The sequence below is a fragment of the Osmerus eperlanus genome, chromosome 6 (assembly GCF_963692335.1).
Source record: "Osmerus eperlanus chromosome 6, fOsmEpe2.1, whole genome shotgun sequence".
Taxonomy (NCBI): domain Eukaryota; kingdom Metazoa; phylum Chordata; class Actinopteri; order Osmeriformes; family Osmeridae; genus Osmerus; species Osmerus eperlanus.
Genome location: NC_085023.1, coordinates 4,007,975 through 4,035,962, shown reverse-complemented (window position 1 = coordinate 4,035,962; position 27,988 = coordinate 4,007,975). Strand labels below are relative to the sequence as shown.

General features: G+C 46.8%; 2 protein-coding genes across 2 annotated transcripts; both read left to right on the top strand.

Moving 5' to 3' along the window:
- Positions 1 to 1,146: 1,146 nt before the first annotated feature.
- On the top strand, positions 1,147 to 23,210 carry sft2d1 (SFT2 domain containing 1). Its single transcript, XM_062463064.1, has 8 exons — positions 1,147 to 1,417; positions 2,816 to 2,902; positions 4,698 to 4,780; positions 9,368 to 9,449; positions 14,961 to 14,996; positions 15,690 to 15,748; positions 18,683 to 18,712; positions 22,619 to 23,210. Exons 1-8 carry the CDS (start codon positions 1,352 to 1,354, stop codon positions 22,656 to 22,658), a joined length of 483 nt encoding a protein of 160 aa, XP_062319048.1. The 5' UTR covers positions 1,147 to 1,351; the 3' UTR covers positions 22,659 to 23,210.
- Positions 23,211 to 25,705: 2,495 nt separating this feature from the next.
- Positions 25,706 to 27,768, top strand: prr18 (proline rich 18). Its single transcript, XM_062463060.1, has one exon. It carries the CDS (start codon positions 26,430 to 26,432, stop codon positions 27,210 to 27,212), a length of 783 nt encoding a protein of 260 aa, XP_062319044.1. The 5' UTR covers positions 25,706 to 26,429; the 3' UTR covers positions 27,213 to 27,768.
- Positions 27,769 to 27,988: the final 220 nt, after the last annotated feature.

Genomic DNA, 27,988 nt, shown 5'->3' with positions numbered 1-27,988 from the left:
TCTATTTACCAAACTCCTTTCTTGTCTTGAGCAGTTGCTGGTGATAATGGTTATTCAACTTGCATCAAGTACTACAAATGTAAGTGTTGTTAATGTGGTAAATTGTAAGTGGGCTGATGAATAAAAAAACGTTTAACAAGTCCCATTTACTTCAACAGTCGAAGGTTAAACGTTAAGTGGAACAATATAGTCCTCATTAGGCTACTGTTTGGTATGTACGGTACAGTACAGTTGGTACAGTATGGTAGCTAGCATAGCCATTTCTAGCTCTGCTTCACAATATTGCGTTATGTATTATACGTTCATGTAATACATACATGTTAATAAAGTATCAGACATACATGATACAACACACCAGTAACCAATTGACATTGTGTTAATATACCGAAAATGTCCGTGAATCGAGATGGTGCTGCTGTCTGTCCCGCCGAAAAAAATTCAAACAGGTTGACAGCAGTGGGAGTTTTGTTTAACTACAGCAAGCTACCGGAAGTACGTGACAAAAAAAGCTCTAGCTTTTTTTCCTGTGTTTCACTGGCAGTGAGTGTTCACAATGTTGTATTTCACTCTATTCTACACCAAACACGTCAGGGAGGACTGCCTTTTGTAGATACGAGTCTGCTGAAGATAGCCAGAATATCGGATTTATTTAACTGAGCCTGTTTCATTCATAATTTTCCTGAGAAAGTGACTTCCGTTGGCCAGCTTCATTTAAAACCATTCAAACCGGTTGACAGCAGTGTTTTTTTTTTAACTACAGCGAGCTACATGAACCACGTGATCACGTGTCGGCGAGATCAAAGCGTGTCGCAACTCTTTTTCTATGGCTCTGAAAAGAACTAACCGTCAAACCCTAACCCCTTTTCTATGGCTCTGGTCTTTGCCAAGACAATTAATTTTCTGTGGACGCTTTTCATGAAGGCACATGTTGCTCTTTGATGAGAGAGAGAGAAAGACAGAGAGCTAAACTGCCAGATTCTAAATAATGTGGACTATGTAAAGGTAAAAACTATGTTTCCTTGTCTCCCCCCAAGAAAAAACGGCATGATGTCGCCGAGCTAAAACCTGCAATTATAGACAGGTGTCGGTGCATACTAAACATCTATGTGACGTAGGCCTAATGCATCGCTTGGGCCTTTGTAGTAATTCGCTGGTGAAGTTCACTATAGGCCTACACTAGTAATCGTGCGTCGGAAGAGCCAAGCGTCCAAAACGAGGGGACACTATTTCCCAGCAGCACGCCCATAGAGGTCCGAGGAAAAGGAAATAGTTTAATCAAACAAGCGAACTGTCCTTACTAGCTAGTAGCGTTAGCTGCAGAACTAATTTAGGAATACGCACAGATATTGCAATGGACAAGCTACGTCGTGTGCTAAGTGGTCAAGAAGAAAATGAGGAGTTAGGGCTTACTGCACAGGTAAGTACAGTACAGTAACTACAGCTCGTTGGCAAACCAGTTTGACGGGGAATATTTGAACTAGTTCTTGTTCTAGCAACCCGACTACTATGATGACTTTTACGTGACACGACATTAAGTCTAGTTTACTGAAAGACTGATGCTAGTATTGTTGTTTGAATAAAAATAGTTTGATAGCTATTTGTTTTAATTCTTGAGTTGCTTCAAAATACTAGTTTTGTATTATTTGACTTATTCAACTATTCTCGCCACAGTAAAACCCAGTTTGACAGATGGTCTATACTAGGCTAGCTACCGTAGCTAAGCTCCCCAAGGCAAGTCAGCAAGCTGTCAAATTCAGATGTCACTGCCAACTGTAGTTAGTTTGTTAGCTAGCTCGCCGATCTGGTTAGTAGAACAGCTGTTGACCTTCCTTAGGAAATACACTTTTGAGACACTTCCTTTACCCACTAATTTTTATAAAATGTGAAGTGTAATTGAATGTATTGCCACTCTTTTCATGCTTTCGTAAGGATACTGAAGGCCATAGAAGGTAAGTTGGAGGTTTAAAGACTAGCCTATGAATGAATGTCTCCTGAAAACACTTGATCGTATGGCACAACTTAGTAATGCCGTTGTTAAATACACGGTAGTACCAGCGGTTATAGGCATATATTATCAGATCGTGCCATATCATCAGTGGGTCATGTGATGTGGATGTTGGGACGTTATCGTGCTCGTGGGGTTCCTGTGATAGAGGAATAACATGACCTGTTGCTATCCCATGATGCCGTCTGGCTGTGGCCAGTTGGTGAAGGGTTGACAAGAGGGGTAAGGGGTCAGTGGCTGTGGACGTGTCTGTCTAAACTTCCGCATGATAATACTGACGCATTTTATTTACAGTGCAACTTAACGAGGCATTTTAAGGGCACTACAGGTTTTTGAAAAAGCAGTCAATACATTAATACATTGAAAAAGAAAAGCTCAAGGTTTTCCCTGCCTAGCCCAGGTCCTTGTCATGTATAGTCAAAGGTTTGTCTTATCTACCCGAGTACATGTTTATTATGTTTACATTGTATTCATTTAGCTGATGCTTTTAGCCAAAGCAGCATAAACATTGTACAGTTTAGAAAGTACAGGAGAAACTATCTAACTCTAGTGGTATCTTGCAGGTCAAGAGAGAGTTAGTCAAGAGACAGTGCAACAGTAACAACCCTAACCCTAGCCCAGCCTAGGGCCTGTCTGTAGGCCTGCAGCTGACCTAGTCCAGGGCTGGTCTAGAGGTGAAGGCCTGCAGCTGACCTAGTCCAGGGCTGGTCTAGAGGTGTAGGCCAGACCGAGCCCTCCTGTGTGTGTGTGTGTGTGTGGGGGGGGGGGGGGGCTGCCCATCTTGTGACTTCCTGCTATTGTTTCCCGCAGGTCCTGGATGCCTCCACGCTCAGCTACAGCACCAGGGTCAAGTGGTTCATCATCTGCTTCGCAGGAGGCGTCCTCTGCTCCATACTAGTCAGTGGGGATAGAACACACAGACACACATACTGACTGACTACATTTAAGATTCAGCCATGTACTGACTGACTACATTTAAGATTCAGCCATGTACTGACTGACTACATTTAAGATTCAGCCATGTACTGACTGACTACATTTAAGATTCAGCCATGTACTGACTGACTACATTTAAGATTCAGCCATGTACTGACTGACTACATTTAAGATTCAGCCATGTACTGACTGACTACATTTAAGATTCAGCCATGTACTGACTGACTACATTTAAGATTCAGCCATGTACTGACTGACTACATTTAAGATTCAGCCATGTACTTGTCAAAGAGTAATTTGTCTCAACGTGAGTCTCCGTCTAAATACAAGAACAGGCTAATAGTATTCTAACAGGTGTTGGTGCAGCAGAGCATACAGCTGTGTTGTGCTTTGGTCCAGGGGGCTAGTCCAACACAGTAGTACACATTGTGTAGTCAGTATTGTTACGTAGCAGGGGTAGAACACAGTAGGCAGAGGCCTGTCCCCGAGGCTGCAGCTGGGCCAGTACAGTAGATAGGACTGAAGGCCCCCACTGTCAGGACCACCCTTATCTGTCCACAATCACTAATTATTTAATTGAGCTTTATACAAAGTTACAGACAAATAGTTACAGGTTTACATTTAGTCATTTAGCAGACGCTTTTATCCAGAGCGACTTACAGTAAGTACAGGGACATTCCTCCAAGGCAAGTAGGGTGTAGTGCCTAGCCCAAGGACACAACGTCATTTTTCACAGCCAGAATCAAACCGGCAACCTTCTGATTAATAGCCCGATTCCCTAACTGCTCAGCCATATGATCCCGCTTAGCCGCTGAGCTTTTATACAAACAAATTAGACATTTTCAAGCAGCCTACTCAATGCTGGAAAATACTGTTTGTGTGGTTCATCTCAGCATAACTGAATACTTCCTGTCACCAAACAGTTCATTAGTTTCCTCTGACTTAGCTGGATTTAGTGTTTCTTGGCAACATGTTCTGCTGTGTGTTTCCTCATGCCTCGTGTTTCTGCATCAGCTGGCTGTCTGCCACACAGAAACTGGTCCCACACCATCAGTACAGAGCAGGCAACATCTCTCGGCTGCACACACCTCGTCAAACCGCCACACCACTGTTTCCTGTTGCCATGTCGCTAGGCTAGTGTCGCTAACCAGGACATGACAGTGTTTCTTCTGACTCATGATCACGTTAAGACTGATTTGGGTGTGGATTTGACCGCACTGTGTGTCCCCTGAAAGCTTAGCTAGGCCTGAGCTGAAATTCTCTGTAGTACTGACCCTATCCACTAGATGGAGCGCACACCAAAAGGTTTCACAGTCATCTTGGATCTGTATGTAGTACTGATTACATTTGACATTCATTTAGTAGACACTTTTATACAAAGCAATGTACAAATAGAGTATATAGATACGTTTTTAGTGCAAAACCTAAAGTATGATTTCCAAAAGAAGTGATATTAGACATGAACTAATCCAAATACTCTTGTTAATTATAATCGGTCAGACCTGCCTCGATTTATATTATTCATGATATATCAATAAAACATGGTTAATAAAATGTTCTAATAAAGCATGGTTGTTATGAATGATAAAGTGTGGTTGTGGAAAGTGATAAAAGCATGGATATGATTGTGGTGAGAATGATTGCGATATGTGATAGCAAGATTGTTATTGTAATAAAGCCTGATTATGATAATGTGGTTCTGATCGTGTTGAATGATAGAGCATGACTGTGATCTAATTACCCTGTTATTCCCCAGGGCACAGCGCTGTTATTCCTACCCAATGGTTCCAAGCTGTTTGCTGTGTTCTACACGCTAGGAAACCTGTCAGCCATCTCAAGGTAAGACTTCTGTGGGTCCACGGCAGGGGGACCTCACTCTGACGGTAGTGACACAGTACAGTTGGTGCTGTTTTGTGTTTCAGTTCATGTCAGGATTAAGGTGGATGGTGGCGTCGGTGTAAGAAACGCCCTAACAAAATAAAATTGAACTGATTGTAGTGATTGAGGTCTAGTGGGAGAGTCAGGACATTCAGATCTTGTGGGAGAGTCAGGAAGGAGTCGACTCTGCCCTGAGGCTGGCTGTGTGACCGGCCAGGCTGGGACACCCCACCCTGTCTGAACAGCTCGGATCCCTGATGCTGCACTTGACATGATGGACGAGGGGCTAGGTTTTTTGTCCATGCTTGCTTGCCAATGGCACATCAATAATTAAGCTGGTGTCCCGCCACCAGGAGCCTGTCCAGTGAATTCAACAAGGAAATCCAAACGGGTATTAGTCAGTGGCAGTCTGGTCTACTGATGTACTGATGGAGACAGACACGGACTCGTCCTTGTTCAGGCCTGCTGTCCTAGTCAGCTCCTCCTCCTGTCCTAGTCAGCTCCTCCTCCTGTCCTAGTCAGCTCCTCCTCCTGTCCTAGTCAGCTCCTCCTCCTGTCCTGGTCAGCTCCTCCTGTCCTACACAGCTCCTCCTCCTGTCCTAGTCAGCTCCTCCTCCTGTCCTGGTCAGCTCCTCCTCCTGTCCTGGTCAGCTCCTCCTGTCCTACACAGCTCCTCCTCCTGTCCTACACAGCTCCTCCTCCTGTCCTGGTCAGCTCCTCCTGTCCTACACAGCTCCTCCTCCTGTCCTACACAGCTCCTCCTTCTGTCCTAGTCAGCTCCTCCTCCTGTCCTACACAGCTCCTCCTTCTGTCCTAGTCAGCTCCTCCTCATGTCCTAGTCAGCTCCTCCTCCTGTCCTGGTCAGCTCCTCCTCCTGTCCTGGTCAGCTCCTCCTGTCCTACACAGCTCCTCCTGTCCTACACAGCTCCTCCTTCTGTCCTAGTCAGCTCCTCCTCATGTCCTAGTCAGCTCCTCCTCCTGTCCTGGAGCTGGAAATTATGTCACAAGAACACAGCAACACATTCATGCTTTGGGACCCGTGTGTCTGTTGTTCTTATTGACAGCTGCTGTGTTTGTTTACAGGATGTGTGTAGCCTCATATGGGGGTGAAAGAAACGGTGTAGAGTTCAGATGTCTTTGTCTAGGTAAGATGAGGGCTCTGAGCCAGGGACACCAGTCACCTCTGAGTGTCCTGTTAGCTGTGTCACACGCTGGCTCGTCTGCTTCACAGGTATCTTTAGTCTCGAGTGTTTACACTCAGAAACTGGGTCAGCGTTTGCGTTGTATTCGGAGCCCTTCCGTCTCCAGGCTGATGTTTGGAGCAGGTTGGTGGCCACGGTAACGTTCACGGCTAAAGCAGCAGTTGGGTGTGAGTCAGGACGTGTCGTCAGCTGTCCTGTAGGGGTCCCGTCCCAGCCTGTGTGTTTGGGAGCCACGAGGGCTCTGTCCCCTGGTCATATGACCTGTGTTTTGCAGGAAGCAGAGACATGTTTTTATCTGCTGATACCGAGAATTGGTGTGACAAATATTAACTTCAAACGAGGAAGCAAGCCCAACAAAATTGGTCTCCTTCTCTCAGGGACTGTCTGTCTGCCTGCCTGTCATTCTGTCTGTCTGTCTGGCTGCCTGTCTGTGTGCTTGTCTGTCTGTCTGCCTGCCTTTTTATTTTATATTTTTCTTATTGTATTACTTGTGTGAGTGTGTATATGAAAGTGAGTATTGTTTTAAAGGCTGCACAAGTACATTTCGTTGTATGGTTTTACTGCACAACTAGAGAGGGTACAATTCCTGGGGAAATTGTAGGGTGTGCTTGCTTGCGTCGGTTGCAGGTGGGTCCGTCTCCTTAAGTTTTTCTCTTTTAGTGACATTTTTCAAGCATTTAGCCTACTCATATTGCGTAATTCATTAAGAACCCCCTTTGAAACAAACTACTGTAACAACGTTGTCACCGGCAGTATTTCAGATGGAATAGCGATTCAAACAGTACCATCTGCTAACTGAAAATATGCCCCCAAAAACGTAAATAAGCTTGATATCTATTTAGGGAGAATTGGCTAATTCAAAAGAGGTTTGCTACGAACAAGCTAGTTGCGGTGGCTAGCCAAACTTCACTGAGTGAGCGCTGGAAATGAGAATGTTTCTTTTGACATAAAGTTTAGGCTGTGCCACTGAAGCCAGCGACGCACCACACAAGCTTGAGTTTAAATACATTATTAAATGTTACATTACTTACTTTACATGCAAGTCTTGATTTGCTTAAAGATCCTGTAAAGTAAATTCCATGTTTTGCTTCTAAATACATTATATACGTGTGAAATGAGTTCCTGAAAGCATGTGCAAAGCGCAAAAACTTTGTCGCACTGAAATGTGGAGTTAGACAGTTTCTCCCGTTTTCAGATCAGGTTTTAATGGGCGGAGCCAAAAAATGCCCTATCTACGTCATTCCGCCCTATCTACGTCAGATCACTGAATGGCTCCTCCTGCTGTACTGTTATTGTAGCCTACATCAGCTAGCTAGCTAGCTTCAGGATGTCTCCCACCACCCACAACTGCATCTTCCCTGGATGCAATAACTCCAGCTGCTGCAACGCCATTTAAGTTCCCTGTTGATAATGAAAGGAAAAATAGGTGGATAGATTTTATGAAGAGCCACGCTCATGGAAAACTTCGGATAAACTCCCAACAGCCGCCTCTGCACTGACCATTTCACGGCGGACAGTTTTAACATGGACCAGAGACAGACGGGGTTCACCAACACACGGCTTCTCTTGCAGCGCTGAGCCGTACCGAGCATCGCCCCTCCGGCCGTTCATCCTCCGGTCGCACCTGGACCATACACCGCCGCCAGCAGTTCATCACTCAGTTCTTGTTGTTCTTGTTCTCAGTGTGCTTGTTATAATTATACTAGATAACTTTTCCAGAGGTATCTCTGCTATAATTAGTGCAAACCGCTAACTTGATATTAGGCTACTCGGTGTAGAATGATGGTGTTTTGGTGAAATGGTAGCTAATGTGCTAGAAGTAGAAGTTGGAGAGCTCACTGTCTGCTGTCTCTGCTGTAAATGTTTACTCCTGTGTTACAGCTCAGGGGAATATTTCATTTATATGCATCTGTATGTTTCACTCATTGAACAAATACATTCTAATTCTATACTGTTTTGTTCGGTTTGACGTAGCGTCCATTATCTGGTAGCTTACTTGAGAGAGGCGGTGCCTTCCAGCGAGGGAGCCGAGCTTCAGCTCCTTCAGGCGACACGCCCCCCCAGTCTCGAACAGAGAAGACTGCTGATTTTCTTACGATTTCAAAACCTAATTTAACATACTTGTCTGTGTTTTTTTTCATTCGAATTTGGATGGGTAGTTAATAACACATTATTCTGTGGTGTGGTGAACTTGAAACTCGTTTTTAATTCCACTTTACTGGATCTTTAAATGTACATGTATGATGCTACTAGTACACCGCGGCACGATACTCGCTGTGCAACAGCACATCTATGCACGTTGTATCCATGCGTCGTTGCTAACGTATGCTGACGTTGTGACGTAGGCTAGCGCTGACACCCTTTGTTGACACAAGGCACTTTTTGCCACAAAAACTTAAGTTCAGCCTAAATCGTGCAACGGAACGTAAATCCCAATAGAAGCAACGCAATCGTGACCAAGACGAACATTTTGACACCGACGTTGTCTATGTGGTCCAAATATTGACTGATCCTTAGGGTGGGAAAATAATAATAATAAGATATATGTGAGAGAACAAAGGTTGTGCCCTTGCCGAAGGCAAAGCACACCCAATGACAAATAAAGTAATCTAATCTGCCTATCTGTCTGTGTGCCTGTCTACCTGTCTGTCAGACTGTGCCAGGTAGCCCAGGTTACCAGAGCAGACACAAACACAACCTCTCTGTCTCTTTGTCTCTCTCTTTGTCTCTCGCTCTCTCTCTCTGACCACAAACACCTCTTCAACAATCTGCTGTATCACAGCCAGCCTTAACCTAACCCTAACCCTTTGGGTGATCCTGTGCTGGTATCTGCTGCGCTTCAGGGAGAATGTGACTGTCTTGAGCTCTAAGCAGTCCTTAACATGACAGATTTTGTACAAATGGTCTAAAATGTCAGTCATGGCCTTACTGTGCTTCATGTTTGTGTTTGGTGAAAACTGATCATCTCCCTTATAAAATGGGTGATAATTCCTGGTTACAAGGGCTAATTGGAGCCTGCGGTGTTGCTAGCTCATCTAACAATGCAACAAGACATCTTAAGTCAGCGTCCTGTATCACCAGGGCTGCCTGCTGTCTGTTTTGAATGGCAGCTCTGTCTTCTGTCCACGGCCACTTCATACAGACTCCTCCAGCCTCTCTACCTGTCAGAGAGACGGGGAGAGGGGGAGCCATTGTCTTTCCCGCACGCACACACACTCACAAGGACACACAAGGACACACAAACATACACACACCTCATGCATACACTCAAACACAGCTCCCAAACACACACAGTGAGATGTGGGATGGCAAATGTTGACTTAACTGTTCTGTGTGTCTCCTGCAGCACCTGCTTCCTGATGGGGCCTCTGAAACAACTGAAGCGAATGTTCGAGCCCACCAGACTGATAGCAACCTGTGTCATGCTGGTAACCTCACCCCTTCTCTCCCACACCTCACCCCTTCTCCCCCCACCTCACCCCTTCTCCCCCCCACCTCACCCCTTCTCCCCCACACCTCACCCTTTCTCTGTCACTTCACCCCTTCTCCCCCCCACCTCACCCCTTCTCCCACACCTCACCCTTTCTCTGTCACTTCACCCCTTCTCCTCGCACGTCACCCCTTCTCCCCCCCACCTCACCCCTTCTCCCCCACACCTCACCCTTTCTCTGTCACTTCACCCCTTCTCCTCCCACCTCCGCCCTTCTCTCCCACCTCACCCTTTCTCTGTCACTTCACCCCTTCTCCTCGCACGTCACCCCTTCTCCCCCCCACCTCACCCCTTCTCTGTCACTTCACCCCTTCTCCCCCACCTCACCCCTTCTCCCCCCCACCTCACCCCTTCTACCCCCCCCCCACCACCACGTCACCCCACCTCACCCCTTCATGCTACTAGAGCAGACCTGGGACAATCTTGGGAGATTAGTCACTTGATTAGAGGTGTGTTGGGTTTGCGTCACAGTTGCTGAGTGTTTGCTTATAGCCCCAGTCTTCAGGTGGTACTGCTAATCTCCTAGATGGCTGATGTAACTGTGACCTAGCCATACTTACATTGAGAATGGATGTGATATGTACTATATTCTGTACAGTCCCTACTAATACAACAGTGCTTACAGAATTGTGTTTCAGGTAAACACCTGTGATCTTAATATGTTTGTGATGCATCAGTCTCACTGTGAGTGATGCTACGCTGAGTGTACATTAATAAGTGGATTATAGCAGTAGGCTTGTTTCCCCAGCAGGCAGGTGTGTGCCAAGCCTAGCGTGCCTCTAGCCTCCTGTAAGTCCCTGCTGAGGGGTGGACAACATATGCTTCCCTCCTTTTCTCCACCTTTCATTATCCTCGTTCCTCTCCTCCTTCACCTAATCCTATCCTTCTTTCTCCTCATCTTTCTTCTCCCTCCATGCTGCTTCCTGGTCTGCTCCTCTCAAGGGATCTTACAGCTTTTCTTTAAAGGTTTTCGATGTCTTCTATGAGAGTGTAGGTTGGTTATAGGTGCTGATCTGTGGGCATCAGTATAGTCCTGCTTGTAAAATAAAATATAAAATAAAACAAATAAAAATGTATTTAGGCTACTAAGCTGTGTGTGGACTGGGAACCTCTTGTAAGTCCTGACGTATGAGTGTTTCTAATAGGGCTGCAACAACAAATCGATGAAATCGATTAAAATCGATTATTAAAAGCGTTGGCAACGAATTACATTATCGATTCGTTGTGTCGCGCGATTATTACGCCACTCAATAAGTCAAGGAGATGTTTGAGTATAAAAAAAAAAAGTTTAGTTGAGCGCGGAGCGGAGGTAGAGGAAAGGCCATCGGAGAGACGTTGTTGAGTAAGGTTGTTCTGAAACACATGGCGGAGGCAGAGAAATCAGTACGACCAGTGGCGAAAATCTGCTATCAACTTTGGGGGGGACAATTATATGACATTTTCTCAAGAGCAATTTCTGAGGGGGACACCAAAATGACTGCTGTAACACAGCCTACATTGTAATATGTTAAATGTATATTGAGGGACCATAATTAATACTCCTGGATCATTTATAGTTAGTAACTGAAGGGTCGTCTCAACTTATTCAAATGTAGTTATAGTAGTGTTTCTTATCAATCAAGTATGAATGCAGGTGTACAGCATTTATAACCAGAAATACCAAGAAAGGCCAGTATGTACTGTACACTGTATGGGTGCAGTTTATGTAATTACAATGGGCATGGTGCAGTCTCATCTAAAATAATCTCAATTGAACCATCATAAAGTCGGGGGAAATCGCAAAACCATTTCTCTTGAAATGTCAACACTTTGTTGGCAAGAGTCTGCGGTTCTATAAATTGTGGGTGTGGCTGATATGGTTCTGTGCCACCACTGAGGTGACTAGACAGTGCTGTGCCACTGTCTCCTATACTGGTGCTGCTGGCAAAAAGGTTGACCCCCGGTCCTGCCATGGCTGTGACACTATCATCTGAAGTCTCTCCCTGGCTCTTTCCCTTTCACCACCCTCACTGACTCACAGTCTGTCTCCTAGAAAAGAAATAAGATGTTTGCCATCCTCCTAACTACCAGTACCCAATACTACACAATTAATCACAACAACAATACCATTGCCTCAAATTAATCTTGGTTCAGTCACCAGTTTAAGTAGAGAGTGGGATTGTCCAATTATATGTCCCTATTTTACAAGTCTAAAGAAGAGAACCCATCATGTTGCCAAACAAGAGACTCAACAAACTTATTTTAGCACATTTCTGAAATTAGGCCACTAGGGTTCTTTCTTTGCGTTTTGGTGTCCTGAAATGCTCTGATGTCCGTCTTTCTTTTTTCTGCAATTTTTCTACCATGCTGGCCGCACACACAATGTACAGGTTATTTACAGTAGGAGATGGGCTTTTATCATTTATTACCATTCTTCTAGAATAGGCTTCGATCTACCAGGTGGCTAGACAGTCAGTTAGGAAAGGTGAAACGGATTGCATTGACAGCTGGATTGACAGCTGTATGAGTTCACCCTTTACACAACGCAAACTGCAACCTTTTGTCATTTTAATATAATTCATGTTTTGTTTTTATATTTGGATGGCTTCCCAGAATAGCTGAATATGCAGCTAGCGAGCCCCAATTCCGTTTGTGTGGTATTTGCCATCATCTTTGTTATAGCCAGTTTACTCCAGATCGGCACACAGGTGCTTCAAAGTCCCTAGAGACGATTTAGCTTTTGCAACGAGACCATTTAAGATAATTATGACAATGGTAGAATATAGTATAGTTCTGTTCAGTATCGCTAAGCATGGCAAATGGATTTAGAAGAACTACAATATCCGTGCTGATCTTGGATTAAATTGACGATAGCAAAGTTTCCATCTTTTGACGACGCCAAATGGAATAGTGCTAGCTAATGTTTTCTCTATCGGTTTGTTTGCTAGCTATGCAAATGCAGCTATCTTAGTGTGTGTGAACCCTGCCAACATAGTGAAATCGCTATGGTGCGATTAACTGGATTGATTTCACGTTAGCCACGTGCATTTCAAATGGTAGACACTCAAGTCACCTTGTCAGATATTACAACTACTTACTGGACATCAGCCACCAACGACACAAACAGATACTGTCCGATTTTCACACACGTCCCTGCATCACTGCTGAGGGCTGGGGCTGTGGATCAAACCAATGTGGGACCAAGGGCGGGGTTCGAAATCTTTTTAAACTTCAAAAAGCGCCATTGTGTCCATAATCAGCAAAGCGCTTTCATTGCATATTATCAATGTTGTTGAAATTACATAGTTATGTTTACAGTGATTTATTGGGGGGGACAAATCATATTTTTCCCAGGATTGGGGGGGGTCGTGTCCCCCCTGTCCCCCCCGGGGGGGGTCGTGTCCCCCCTGACCCCCCCGGGATTACTGCCCATGAGTACGACCCAAGTCATCCAAGGTGTGGAAGCATTTCACACTAAATAAATTGAAAAAGTGTGTTAATTGACCGAGGTGAAGTTAGTTTCATATTCGACATTTGTCTCACAATCGGAAGACGCTACTTTGCAGCATCGCGTTAGGGACCGGGTGAAAACTACCCATAACATTTTGAAAAATGTAGACTTTTATAATATTTTTGGGAATATAAAACCTCAAACAGACACCAGAGTATCTTAACAATGTCTGGTATACATCCACAGCCTTTACTTTTTCAATGAAGTTTCAAATAAAATGTTAGAAAATCACTCTTTTAAAATAGCTTAATCCTCGCAAATCTTAACTTTTTTCAAAATTGTGTCAAAAAATCTTAAATATACACCAGATTATTCTAGTAAAGTCTGGCCTACTTCCACAACATTTCAATTTTTAATAAAGTTTTAAACAAAACTAAAATAAATTGCTCATCTTGGAAAATAGCATTAAATCCACGCTAATATTAATAACTTTTTCTAAATTGTGTGCCTGTTTGTGCACATTCTGAAAAGATTTTGCACTGTGAATTTGCACTGTCAGTTTTGTTTTTGAATAAAGGGTTGGAAATTAATGCTTTTTTTTTTTTATCCGATTCATCGATTAATCGAGTCAGAAAGGGAGAGCGGAAAGGGAGTCGGGCTAGTAATCTGAAGGTTGCCAGTTCGATTCCCGGCTGTGCAAAATGACGTTGTGTCCTTGGGCAAGGCACTTCACCCTACTTGCTTCGGGGGCAATGTCCCTGTACTTACTGTAAGTCGCTCTGGATAAGAGTGTCTGCTAAATGATTAAATGTAAAGTAAATGTAATCAAAAAAAGAATCGAAAGGTTAATCGATTATTAAAATAATCGTTTGTTGCAGCCTATAGTTTCTAATACTCCTAAAAGTGTTTCTGTTCTGATGATGCCCAGACGAGGTGCCGCACCTCCCCAGGGCCCCTGGCACATGGACACTTTCTGTCTGAACGCGTCTCTGAAGGAGAGATCCCTTAATTTAATGACTCCCCTGTCACCGTAGTAGTGTTGTACCTCCATGGTGATAGTGTTATCCCTCCATGGTAGTAGTGTTATCCCTCCATGGTGGTAGTGTCGTCCCTCCATGGTAGTAGTTGTTATCCCTCCATGGTAGAGTTATTCCTCCATGGTAGTAGTGTTATCCCTCCATGGTAGTAGTGTTATCCCTCCATGGTGGTAGTGTTATCCCTCCATGGTGGTAGTGTTATCCCTCCATGGTGGTAGTGTTATCCCTCCATGGTAGAGTTATTCCTCCATGGTAGTAGTGTTATCCCTCCATGGTGGTAGTGTTATCCCTCCATGGTTGTAGTGTTATTCCTCCATGGTAGTAGTTGTTATCCCTCCATGGTAGAGTTATTCCTCCATGGTAGTAGTGTTATCCCTCCATGGTAGTAGTTATCCCTCCATGGTAGTTGTTATCCCTCCATGGTAGAGTTATCTTTCCATGGTAGTAGTGTTGTCGCTCCATGGTAGTGTTATCCCTCCATGGTAGTAGTGTTATCCATCCATGGTAGTGTTATCCCTCCATGGTGATAGTGTTATCTCTCCATGATGGTAGTGTTATCCCTCCATGGTAGTAGTGTTGTCACTCCATGGTAGTGTTATCCCTCCATGGTAGTAGTGTTATCCATCCATGGTAGTGTTATCCCTTCATGGTGGTAGTGTCGTCCCTCCATGGTGATAGTGTTATCTCTCCATGATGGTAGTGTTATCCCTCCATGGTGGTAGTGTTATCCCTCCATGGTGGTATGGCGGTAGTGTTATCCCTCCATGGCGGTAGTGTTATCCATCCATGGTGGTAGTGTTATCCATCCATAGTGGTAGTGTTATCCCTCCATGGTGGTAGTGTTATCCCTCTATGGTAGTGTCTTGGGTGTTCATATCTTTGGCCTTTGGGGCTTTGCTTGTTGCAAACAAGACAGCTAACATGTGATTAGGGCATGATGTGTCATTGTGCGAGAAGCTGACCTCTGCCTTTCTCCCCACAGCTGTGCCTGATCCTGACCCTTTGTGCAGTCTTCTGGGTAAGTGTCTTCCCTCTTCTGAAGGTGTCTGACACATGTCTGACCTCCTGGAGAGATGCTCGCCTGTGACCTACCACTCCCAACCCTAATGTAGGCCACCTGTGGTGGGTCCCACCTGTGGAAGTATTGTGGGATATTGCCCCCTGTCTGTGAGTCGGGGACTCTCAGCTCTGATGTAGAGGGTTCATTCAGGTCCGTAATCTTAATATCTATTGGGGAGGACACATCCCCCAAATCTGGTCAAAATGTCCCCCCCAATATATTGATAGAAAAATATAAATAAAATATGAATGTGCTACGATACGACAGGCAACCACACACGCTGTCCGAAATGATCATAAAAAATGTAATCATATTCATAACTAAACATTACAAATTCTCAGGGGGGGCCCCTCAGACTCCCCAGCAGATTTCGTCCCCTCCAATGTTGACTCCATGGCTACGGCCTTGGGTTCATTTGTTTTGGAGTGGAAGCCTAGAGGATATGAAGCTCTCCAGGAGCACGTGACAGGACCACCCTGGCTCTGTGCAGAGCTGGGCTCAGAGCTGTGGCATTCTGGGACCTCTACAACTGCTCTTTGTTAATCACTCAAACAAGATCTGATATCTCTCTCCATCTTCCTCTCTCTCCATCTCTCCCTCTCTCTCTCCCCCTCTTTCCTTCCCTCTCTCTCTCTGTGCTCATCCCTCCAGTGGGGGAAAAAAGGTCTGGCCATTATCTTCTGTATCCTGCAGTTCCTGGCTATGACATGGTAAGTAGTTGTAGTAATGCTGTAGTCCTCCTCACTGGCGTGAGACACACGGCTGGGAGGCGGGGAGGTTATGTTGTGCTAGCTAACTTCCTGTCAGGTGTAGTCTTTGATCCAGTCTTTGTAGGTGTATTTGTGTGTTTTGCCAACAGTGTGTGTTTTATATTGTTGGGTGTTGCTAGCAGTGGGCGTTAACAACTAACATTCTAAAAGTGTTTGATGGTACCAGTCTGTGATGCTAACAGTGGGTGATGCTAACAGTGGGTGATGCTAACAGTGGGTATTGCTAACAGTGGGTATTGCTAACAGTGGGTGATGCTAACAGTGGGTGATGCTAACAGTGGGTGATGCTAACAGTGGGTGATGCTAACAGTGGGTGATGCTAACACTGGGTATTGCTAACAGTGGGTCATTCTAGTAGTCGGTGTTACAAGCAGGACATTTTGATAACAGTACAAGTCACTTGCTAACAGTTTGTGTTAATAAGATGTCTGGCTTGGCTGACAGACTGCTGAGCTGCCTTACTTGGCAGGTGCTAAATCCTGTTAGAGAGTAAACAGAAAGATAAGCACCGTGAGGCTAGCACCTCCACCACCTCCCTGCCTTACCCTAGTTTCCCTGCTCACCATCAGTCAACCAGGCAGGTCAGTCGAGAACAAGGCTGTGGTCTGTACAGGTGTGTGGGCTGGGTTGTTTGGGCCCTGTGGCCTCAGCCTCTACCCCTCTCCTTGTCCCTGCCTTTCTCTCTCTCCATGTCCCTTTCCCTGCCTCAGCCCCTCTCTCTCTCTCTCTCTCTTGGTCTCCTTGTTTCCTGCCTCTATCTCTCCCTGTCTCTCTCCCTATCCCTCCGTCTGCCTATGTCCCGCCTCTGTCCCTGTCCAACTGTCCCAGTCTCTGTCCCTGTCCTGCCCCTGCCTCTGTCCCTGACCTGCCCCTGTCCTGCCCATGCCTCTCTCCCTGTCCCAGCCTCTATCCTCCCTGCCTCCAGAGGGACAGATGGGCAGCATCCCCTCTGTGAAGAGCTAACCCTGACCTCCGCACATGTTGAGGATGGACTTAACAGCGCCTCTCTAAGCGCCTGCTGACCCAGAGCTGCCATGGCCATGGAGATCACAGGTGGGAGATCAGCGGTGTCTAGATGCTTAGAGACACACCACCTCACCAAGGAGGAGCCCTGTCTAGAGACACACCATCTCACCCTGGAGGAGCAGCGTTTAGAGACACACCACCTCCCTTCACTTCCGCCTTCACTGCGCCTCAGAGCCAGCCGTCGCCCCGGCAACCGGCAGCCGGGTGTTCCAAGCCAAGCCTTGGCGTAACGAGGACATGATCAACTCACACCGACGCACTTGTGTTTATGTGGAGCTGACACATACAGCACAGCATGTCTGTGTGGGTGCTGTGTGTCTGTGTGAATGGGGGCTGTGTCTGTGTGCGTGGGGGCTGTGTGTATGGGGGCTGTGTGCGTGGGGGCTGTGTGCGTGGGGGCTGTGTGTATGGGGGCTGTGTGTCTGTGTGGGTGGGGGCTGTGTGTCTGTGTGTGTGGGGGCTGTGTGTCTGTGTGAATGGGGGCTGTGTCTGTGTGCGTGGGGGCTGTGTGTATGGGGGCTGTGTCTGTGTGTATGGGGGCTGTGTCTGTGTGCGTGGGGGCTGTGTGTATGGGGGCTGTGTCTGTGTGCGTGGGGGCTGTGTGTATGGGGGCTGTGTCTGTGTGGGTGGGGGCTGTGTGTCTATGTGCGTGGGGTCTGTGTCTGTGTGCGTGGGGGCTGTGTGTATGGGGGCTGTGTGCGTGGGGGCTGTGTGTATGGGGGCTGTGTCTGTGTGCGTGGGGGCTGTGTGTATGGGGGCTGTGTCTGTGTGCGTGGGGGCTGTGTGTATGGGGGCTGTGTCTGTGTGCGTTGGGGCTGTGGGTGGGGGCTATGTCTGTGTGCGTGGGGGCTGTGTGTGTGTGCTGGGGGTCTAACCCAGGCCTGCTCTGCTCCTTGACAGGAAGTGATAGAACACATTCCTGCAGACTGCTCAGCGAGGCAGATCAAATACCAATCATGCCAGAACATACCTGCTAGTTAATGATTACTGTACGCACACTAATCATTGTGGTGAATGATGGCAGGATGTGCTGCCTCATATCCTCCTCTCTAGAACTGCTGTGTTTTAGAACTAGGGCTGTGTAGAACTGGCATGTTCTAGAACTGGAATGTTCTAGAACTGGGGTGGTCTAGAACTGGGGTGGTCTAGAACTGGGGTTGTGTAAAACTGGCGTGTTCTAGATCTGGGATGTTCTAGAACTGCGGTTGTGTACAACTGGGGGGTCCTAGAACTGGGATGTTCTAGAACTGGGGTTGTGTACAACTGGGGTGTCCTAGAACTGGGGTGTTCTAGAACTGGCGTGTTCTAAACTGGGGTGTGAAATTCGAAGCAAAAATGTTTTGCTTCGAATTTTTAGGAGTGTTACCCAACTGTCATGTGTGTCTAACTAACGACAAACTCGCAAACCTTAACCCTCTAGGTTTATATAATGACCAGGTTTGTATTATGTAAAATACATTTTCTTATTCTCTTGTCTCTTTTAATCTAATATCATCGGCATCAAGGCAACTGTAGGTTTATCTGTGACTCACAGTTGGACTTTAACGCACCAGTTCATATAATCTTCTATTTAATTTGATTGTTGAGTAATATAGGGTTGTTTAAATCCTGACTGCTGACGTTGGTTGATGTCACTGACTTCAGAAGTGACACTCCACTAACCTCTCTCTCTTTCCCCCTCTCTTTCTCCCTCATTCCCCCCTCTCTCTCTCTCCCTCCCTCTTTCTGTCTCCCTCTTTCTGTCTCCCTCTTTCTCTCTCCTTCTCTTTCTCCCTCCTTCTCTTCTCCTTCTCTCTCCATTTCTTTCTCTCATTGTTTCTTTCTTCCTTTCTCTCTTGTCTCTTCCAGGTACAGCATCTCATACATTCCATTTGCCAGGTAAGATCCAGAGACTCATTTGAAGCAGCTCCTTTGTCTCTGTGGAAGTTGGGCTGCTGGTCTCTGACCTTTTTCCAACTAGGATCTTTCGTAGCTGAAATCTACCTGAAACATGTCTAATTGACCCAAGTCCTGTGGAGCAAATCTGATTTTTAAATTTTATTTAAATGTTATTTTTCTGTCTCCTTTTATGGTCTGTCTAGTGCTTACGGTTTACCTTTTGGTGTGAGCTAGCAGGCCAGTTGCTATGTGTCTCAGTGTCCTGGTTACGGGATTACGGGAAACCCAGACACACCAACACTATCTCTAAAAACTGTTTATCCACAAATGGCACTGTGCCCAGACACACAGCAACACACAGACACACACAGACACCCACACGCACAAACAGACACACATGCACACAGACACACACACAGACACACACACGCACAAACAGACACACATGCACACAGACACAGACACACACGCACACACACAGACACACACACGCACAAACAGACACACGCACAAACAGACACACGCACACAGACACACACACACACAGACACACGTGCACACAGACACACACACACAGACACACGTGCACACAGACACACACACACACACAGACACACGTGCACACAGACACACAGACCAGCCACCGCTGGGCTGTTTCAGTCACACACAAACACAACAGAGAGCCAGATGATCCCAGAATGAAAACATGTTGTTATTTACCCCTAAACACCCTACTGTTTGGCTTCACCATATGGCACCCCCCACCCCCCCTTCAGTCGAGGGACACGCAAATGGCTGCTTGTTATTCCCCACCATCAGGTTGAGCTCACAGTATGGAGGCTTTTTTGCCCATAAGGCTCTTTAAGATCCACAGTGTGGTAATCATGTGCTTTTTGCCGGATGATAATGAGTGATGAGCTGAACGCCTCAGCTTTGCTGTCTGATAAGTTAAGTGTTTGGAGCTTGAGGATGTTGGACTAGGCAGCTGAAGGTAGCCTAGCCATGTGGTCCTGGTGTCCTCTCTGTGGTCCTGGTGTCCTCTCTGTGGTCCTGGTGTCCTCTCTGTGGTCCTGGTGTCCTCTCTGTGGTCCTGGTGTCCTCTCTGTGGCCATGTGGTCCTGGTGTCCTCTCTGTGGTCCTGGTGTCCTCTCTGTGGTCCTGGTGTCCTCTCTGTGGCCATGTGGTCCTGGTGTCCTCTCTGTGGTCCTGGTGTCCTCTCTGTGGTCCTGGTGTCCTCTCTGTGGTCCTGGTGTCCTCTCTGTGGTCCTGGTGTCCTCTCTGTGGTCCTGGTGTCCTCTCTGTGGTCCTGGTGTCCTCTCTGTGGCCATGTGGTCCTGGTGTCCTCTGCTCTCCATGACCAGAGCCACAGCGTTGACCCAGGCCAGCTGTGAATGAGGGAATGTATTTCTCATGTGGTGAGAGGTCTTACTGCCCTCCCTCTCTCCCTCCAAGTTGGAGAAACCCTAATCCCTTCTGACAGCTGAGGACCAACACCCCCCCCCCCCCCCTGCACACACCCTGTGCCCCCCTGCTCGCCTCCTCCCCCCTTAAGAGCAGAGAGAGGAGAGGAGACAAAGACCGCGTGTGAGCCTTCTCCTTGGCTGTTCTGAGGAGCTTGTTTTTCCTGATTCAGAGCTACACGTGCCCAGTGGGATGTTTACTCACACTCCCTCCCTTGTTGTTCCCAGTCGGAGCATTAGGGCTTTTCATGTGGGCAAGAAATGGTTTTTCCCCTTTATCCAGTAAGCCTCTTGGTTAAATCCATTTTCATTTGGCAGATTGGATTAAAGCCCAGCGGTGGTTGTTATTGCAGAGCTGACATGTACAGTATTGTGATCATGGAGACACATCCCTCGATAAATACCATAATGCATGTATCACCCTTCTGCTCTGCTGGCCTCAACTCATCATCCTCACATGTGGCCGTAACATCCCTCTAAGTCAACCCATTATCATCCCTCTTCCTCACCCTCTGACTCACCCTCTACCTCACCCTCTACCTCAGACTCACCCTCTTCCTCACCCTCTGACTCACCCTCTACCTCAGACTCACACTCAGACTCACCATATACCTCACCCTCTACCTCAGACTCACACTCAGACTCACCATATACCTCACCCTCTACCTCACCCTCTGACTCACCCTCTACCTCACCCTCTGACTCACCCTCTACCTCACCCTCTACCTCAGACTCACACTCAGACTCACCATATACCTCACCCTCTACCTCACCCTCAGACTCACTCTCTACCTCACCCTTTACCTCACCCTCTACCTCACCTCTCTATCACATCACTATCGCATCCTTGCATGTCTCTGCTCCCTCCTCCTGCCTGCTAAGCGCTGATGCTGTAATATGGTTTACTCTGGTAGCTGTAGAAAGGCTGCCCCAGGCTTCACAGGCAGTGCCTATGCAGGTGGTCTTCTCCAGCTATGTGGCTAGGCTGATTCTCTCAGCTGGCTAGCTAATGCCCATCTATCTCTATGCAAGAAAGCTATGTCTGCGCTTACCAGGTAAAATGCTGGTTCGCTAGCCAGGGCAAATCTGTTTCAATTCTAGATAAGTAGGTTGCTAGGGCTTTCCAGATTCAGTGCTTGCAAGCTGTGTCAGGGCTAAACAGGCTTACTGCACGGTGGCAGAGCTAGCTAGCAGGGGTATCCAGGGTAGCCATTGCTAGGTGCCTTCATCAGAAAAAAGAGGACCACTTAGTGATTGATTATCTATTCATGAAGTGTTTTTGAAGCTTAAATAGCAGTCAGCCTGCTGTGAGGACTAAAATAAGGAAAGGGGAAGAGGGTGGAGGAGAAGGGGTTGAAGAGGGGGGGATGCTGATGCTAAATGTTGTTTTTTTTCGGAGGGGGTGAGTGGGTTTGATGTGTGTGAATGGGGATAAACTGCGAATCAGAACAGCGAAACGAGATGCGGTCACCAGTCTCTCCACCAACCCCCTGCCTGCTCTGTTATGGTCTTTCCTCCGCTGTAGCCTTGGCTACATTCACACCTTCTTCTCAGGCTGACGGAGTCTGCATAGCAACACAGGGTGAAAGAGGAAGAGGAAGGGATCAGGAGGAGAGAGACTGTGTGGAGAGAGGGGGAGGCAGGAAGTAGAATGTGACCTTGTTCTGCTGTTGCCTTGGTTACTGCCTGCATTGCATCATCCCACAGCACAGAATACCATACCTGAAGTGGTGGAATGAGAGAAGGGGAAGGAGGGCGAGGGGGAGGAAAGTAGGTAGGGAAGAAAGGAAGGCGGGAGAGGGAGGGAGGGAGGGGTGGGACGGTTAGAGATGGTAACATCACTCTGAGCATGTGCTCCTTCCCCATCAAAACACCCTTCATCTATTGATGAGCCGCACCCAGCTACCTCAACAAAACACCCTTCATCTATTGATGAGCCCCACCCAGCTACCTCAACAAAACACCCTTCATCTATTCATGAGCCCCACCCAGCTACCTCAACAAAACAACCTTCATCTATTCATGAGCCCCACCCAGCTACCTCAACAAAACACCCTTCATCTATTCATAAGCCCCACCCAGCTACCTCAACAAAACACCTATCATGAATTAATGAGCCACACCCAGCTACCGCCCTGTGTGCGTGTGCGTGTGTGCGTGTGTGTGTGCGTGCGTGCGTGCGTGCGTACGCTTCCTGGATTATTACTTACTAAAGAATATGAAAAACATGCCTAAATAAAGAATCAAATGTTTTATTTTACATATGTTAGGGCAGTGTGCACCACAATATATATTTAAAAAAAACTAAACCCTAAATATACAAAATTATACTTATTTTGTTCTAGTTCCTGGAACAATTTCTTGTCCACATCTTAGGAACTATAAATGTCCCTGAGTCTGGCTTGTTACTGGACCTGAACTGATGTTTCTCTGTTTCTCTCAACAGAGATGCAGTGATGAAGTGCTTTACCACCTGTTTGAGTTAGTACTGCAGGATCCATTAGCCACAAGCCTGGTCCCAACATGCAAACTACTACAATGGGTTATCTGTAAAATGTTTCTTTAAAATGTTATAATATTCTTTCCTCCTCTCCTCTGAATCTGTGTTTTGCTACTTTATACTGTGAAGCATACACTCTATATACTATTCTGTCTGTATAACAGAATACTTGACATCAGAAGTATTTTAGGAGTGTTTGCTTTTGGGTGTGAGAGTGTGGTGACTGCTTGAAATTAAAATATTTAAGAATGTTCCTAATATATGTAATGTCTTTCACTTTTATATCTGATTTGTAAAGTGCAGGGAAAGTGCGTATTTGAACTTGTAATGCAATGTTTGTAACACATAAATTCCGAAAATACACCAAGTGCTTTATAGTTTTTTTGGCATTTTCTACTCATTTTGTTAAGACGAAGTGGTATTTTAACTTTAGTTTCCACTTTCAGAAGTGTTAGAATTATGAGTTGTATAGAGTGTGAAATCAGAAGGATCTCCATGGAAAACTGTACTGATGCAGTAAACATATAATTCACTCAAAGCTTTTGACTCATGTGTTTTTGACTCATGTGTCATGTGAACACCTGACTGAGTCACGGTGTCTGTGTGTCTGTCTGTGTCTGTGCACTCATGCCTGCCTGCATGCGTGTGTGTCTGTGTGTGTGTCAGCCATGTGTCTGCCTTTGTGTGTGTGCACGTGTCTGCCGTGTGTGTGTGTGTGTGTGTGCGCGCCTATGTCGGCCGTGTGTGTGTGTGTGTTGAAGGCAGTGATGGATAAAGAATGAGTCTGCTGTGTCCTCAGATGTAGAGCTTCAGCCTAATGGATCTCCAGGGCGACAGGGGAGTCCCAGGGCGTAGTCTGTCTGTGTCCTGCCTCCTCTCTCCCCAGTCCTGCCTCCTCTCTCCCCAGTCCTGCCTCATCTCTCCAGTCCTGCCTCCTCCCCAGTCCTGCCTCCTCTCTCCCCAGTCCTGCCTCCTCTCTCCCCAGTCCTGCCTCCTCTCTCCCCAGTCCTGCCTCCTCTCTCCCCCGTCCTGCCTCCTCTCTCCAGTCCTGCCTCATCTCTCCCCCGTCCTGCCTCCTCTCCCCCGTCCTGCCTCCTCTCTCCCCAGTCCTGTCTCATATCTCCCCAGTCCTGCCTCCTCTCCCCAGTCCTGCCTCATCTGTCCCCCGTCCTGCCTCCTCTCCCCAGTCCTACTTCCTCTCTCCCCAGTCCTGCCTCATCTCTCCCCAGTCCTGCCTCATCTCTCCCCAGTCCTGCCTCCTCTCCCCCGTCCTGCCTCCTCTCCCCAGTCCTGCCTCCTCTCCCCAGTCCTGCCTCATCTCTCCCCCGTCCTGCCTCCTCTCCCCAGTTCTACCTCCTCTCTCCCCAGTCCTACCTCATCTCTCCCCAGTCCTGCCTCCTCTCTACCCTGCCTTCTCTCTCCCCTGCCCTGCCTCTTTTCTCTCCTGTCCTGCCTCTTCTCTCCCCAGTCCTGCCTCCTCTCTCCCAGCCCTGTCACACCCCTGAACACCAAGACTCTGGCTTCCTGTCTGGTCCTACTCTGCTCCACACATGTCCTGGGACATTGAGATCTCTCCCTCAGCTTCACCGCTTGAACTAATTGACTATGAATTAGCTGTCTTTTTATTCCAGAACACTCTTCCAGATGTTCTAATGATTCCCCCTCCTCTCCCACTCTCCTCCCCTTTCCTCTCCCTTTCTCAACCCCCCTCTTCCACCCAATCACTTTTTGCTTCCAATCATGACATGACCTAATAACCCACTGGTTCTCCAGCAGCTCGCCTCCTATTATCACCAAGGGATGCGGTTACCATGACAACCCCTCAGGAGCAATGCCGAAGCTCATCCCAGCTGTAGCGCTAGCCCTGGTCACATGATGGTTATGCTAATGAGGCGTGTGTGAGTGGTAGGAGAGGGAGCAGCAATGGTACTGGAGGTATGGAGGAGGGGAGGGGGGATTCTCCCAGGTCAGCCAACAAAGGAAATCCTCTCTGCTTCTGGCTGTGTGGGTAAGATCAGTTACCTGGGTGTCAGTTGTATATGGAGGTTGTCTCTGGCTTCCTGTGTGTCTAAAACACGTTTGTTAGGGTTGTCTTGTGTTCATGGTTGTCTTGTGTTTATGGTTGTATTGTGTTTAGGGTTGTCTTTCTACAGGACGAGAAAGCAGACTGCCAGGCAGAAAACTCCTGTTATGTCCTGTCTGTTGAAAGAGACAGCTGGATGTAGACTTCCCAAAGCAGTTAGTCTGCCACTGGACGTGTCTGTGTTTGCATTTGTGTTACACATTTAAGTTATTTTTATTTAATCCCCTCCCCCCTACTAATCAAGGGGACAGGATGTCTGTGGTTCTTGCTTTAGTGAACTGGGGCTCATCCGGCACCCTGGTCATGATTCTGAGGAAGGAAACATCTGTCTCATCCTGTCTCCCCCTTCCCTTTCTCTACTTCATATCTCTTTCTCATTCTCCCTATTTCTCTCTCTCTTCCCCCCCTCTGTATCTGGGTATGGCATGTTTGTGTTTGTGAGTGTTGTGGATGAGTGTTTGGGTGATGTTGTGTGGGGATGAAGGTAACTGATCTCTGACCCCAGTCTGCTGTGGTGTCCAGGCTGGTCTGAAGCAACCCGTCAACCCTTTCTTGTCTTCCCTCTCCTCTTTCACCCTTTCTCCTTGGGTAAACCCAGTGGTATTAACTCAAACACAACCATAACACTGTGTTTTGACCAGTAAATCCATAACCCCATCAGCTTTAATGATTTCTGGTATGTCATCGGTCCCCTCAGAGAACACTAAGCCGAAGTCAGTTTATTTTAACTCTCCCAAGCTGGTCAACACACCACACACAACACTGCATCACCCTGCCCCAAACCATGCCCTTCATCAGAGCAGTGGAGCTTTTGTAGTTATGACACATTACTTTTTCTCTACTACCTTTCCTTCGGTGGATTGCTTGATTTTTTAATTATGGTTTTATGTTGGTGTTTTGTCAATTTGGCTGGACTGTACTCTGTGTGATTTGGTCTGTATTGCTAGGGATTCATAGGGTTGCTTGCCTATTGATAAATGAAGAAAAGTTAAAAATTACTTAAATAAATAATTTCAAAATTAACAACTAAGGCTTCTGAACTCCAGAATGGCCTCTCAGAAAACCAGCATCTCCTGGTAGCTTCCTATCACTCTTCTATATTGTCTCAATTTACATCAGATTTATCAGATTGACCGTTAATCCTAAACAGTTCGTATTTCAATTCATTGATGGCTGACGTCAACACAGCCACAGATGAAGGGCTCTTGGGCAAAAATATAGTTTTCAGGAGGAGCACCATGTTGATGAACACAACAAATGGTACCTACTAAGTTTCTATACTGTGGTGTGTTTTTTTTTTCTTCTCGCAATTGTTTTCCCCCACTAACAACATTTTTGAAGTATTCCTGGAAATTATTGTATGACATCACCGCAAGCCCCACACTTTATTTTGCCAGGCTTTGTTTAACCTGGTGCCCCCTCCCTCCCTGCCCGCCCCCCTTCTTCCAGACCACGCCTCTTTGCAGGCGGAGTACAAAAGCGTCCATCGTCCGACCCCCCTCACCAGTTGAACACCAGACCGGAGCGCAGGTAAATCCAAAGGTTTCAGACTCGCAGCTTTAGCGGATGATGAGATTACAACGCTCTGCCGTCACTTGCATTAGTATACAATATTCATCCCGACAACGAGGACTTTGACGTTCGCCATCAACCGAAACCAGATTCGTCTTTAGGATGCCTTTCCCTCCTATAAACCTCCATACCAGGATCTCCTCTCCTGGAAGGGACCTGTTCCGGAGGAAGAAAGCCAATTTAGTGCCTTCCCACTCTATCTTTTCCAACAAATCGGGAGAAGAGATTGAATCGGATAAAGAAAAGATGTCTATGTCTTGGTCATCCGCCAACTTGAGGAACTTGGGGAGAAAACCTCAACAACCGAAAACTAAACTCCCCGCGCAGAAGCCGGCCACCGGACCGGACACCGAGGTCAAAAGCTCGTGGCTGAGTTTACCCAAACCCCGGGACTCCTGCAACAGTGTGACGCGTTCGAGCTCCATGGAGTCCACCACACACCGTGGAAGCAAGCAGTCCTCGCGGAGCTCCCTAGGGAAAGATGAAGGAGAGATTCAGTTTTCTCTGAGTCTCACACCCGAAGCCATTCTTGTTATTCAGAAGCGTAATTTAGAAAAGCAAATGATGGCCAAACAGCAGAAGTGCTGTGCGTCGGCGGACTTCCGGCACAGGAGACTGTTCCCATCTAAAAGGGCGCAGGGGGGCTCTAAGAGCAGCGCGCCTGTCGTCAAATTGGAGGGCTCGGAGGATATCACCACCATCGTCAAAATCTCTCTGCTGAACGATCAGTACAAGTACGACGACGTGGAGTACGAGGAGGAGGACGGGGACGTGGACGAGACGGTCCTGAGGAAATGCAGAGAGTGGCTGAAAGGAGTGGAGAGTGCTGCCGCTTTCGGGAAAGTTGACAAACTTGCCTCTCTCCCGCACCTTAAAGGTTGTTGACGTCCGTCATTACTGACCAGTCTTGTATAGGAAATCCAACTAAACGGAGTGGACGACATTCCTGGGACGATAAGGGGTTGCGAACCAGTACGCACGACGAAAGCCTTTCTTTGCACTGCGGGGACTTTACTTTGTAGGGAGACTTGTAGACCTGCTGAATTAAGTACCTTAAATTCATAGTGACAGACTTCTGTTATGTTCTTTGCACGTGGATTTTGTTTTCGGTTGGGCACATGTAGTTGGCAGAGGTTGGTGTCTGACGGAATGTTGGTGCGCGCACCAGTGGCATCCCTCGAGTCACAAACTAGGCTCCTTTGTGTCCTGCCGGGAACAATAGCTGTCAACGGCAACAGGCTCTGCGCGCGCCTTCTGCCGGCAACAAGCTGTCCATTTAACCTTTTCTCCCATGAGATACTGTTGTTTTAATCTTATGTGTAGATTATTGTTATGTACAGTATTTATGAATCGAACAAGGCCTTTTTGCAAATGTTTGTTTTCTCAATTTCTTGACATTTTTATGCTATTTGTATGAAGTAAAATGATTTAAATCAACTTGCGTTTGCAGTATTTCAAATGATGTCTTTATTAATAATGTACTGTATGTCATTGAGGCTTTAAAGTGTAGGCTTAGTTGCTATAGGCATGCATTCTAGGAATAATAATTTGACCTATTATATAAATTTTAAAATATCCAACAATCGTTCTGAAACGGCTCTTCATAGGCTAATTGAAGTGCAGGACTATGGTCGCACCGGATTATTCTGAACCAGGAGAAG

What these genes read in the sequence shown, in the direction of transcription:
- prr18 (XM_062463060.1), top strand. Translation starts at nt 26,430, where the DNA reads ATGCCTTTCCCTCCTATAAACCTCCATACCAGGATCTCCTCTCCTGGA.
- sft2d1 (XM_062463064.1), top strand. Translation starts at nt 1,352, where the DNA reads ATGGACAAGCTACGTCGTGTGCTAAGTGGTCAAGAAGAAAATGAGGAG. An exon ending in AGTTAGGGCTTACTGCACAG is followed by an intron (nt 1,418 to 2,815) that starts GTAAGTACAGTA and finishes TGTTTCCCGCAG; the next exon opens with GTCCTGGATGCCTCCACGCT. An exon ending in AACCTGTCAGCCATCTCAAG is followed by an intron (nt 4,781 to 9,367) that starts GTAAGACTTCTG and finishes TGTCTCCTGCAG; the next exon opens with CACCTGCTTCCTGATGGGGC.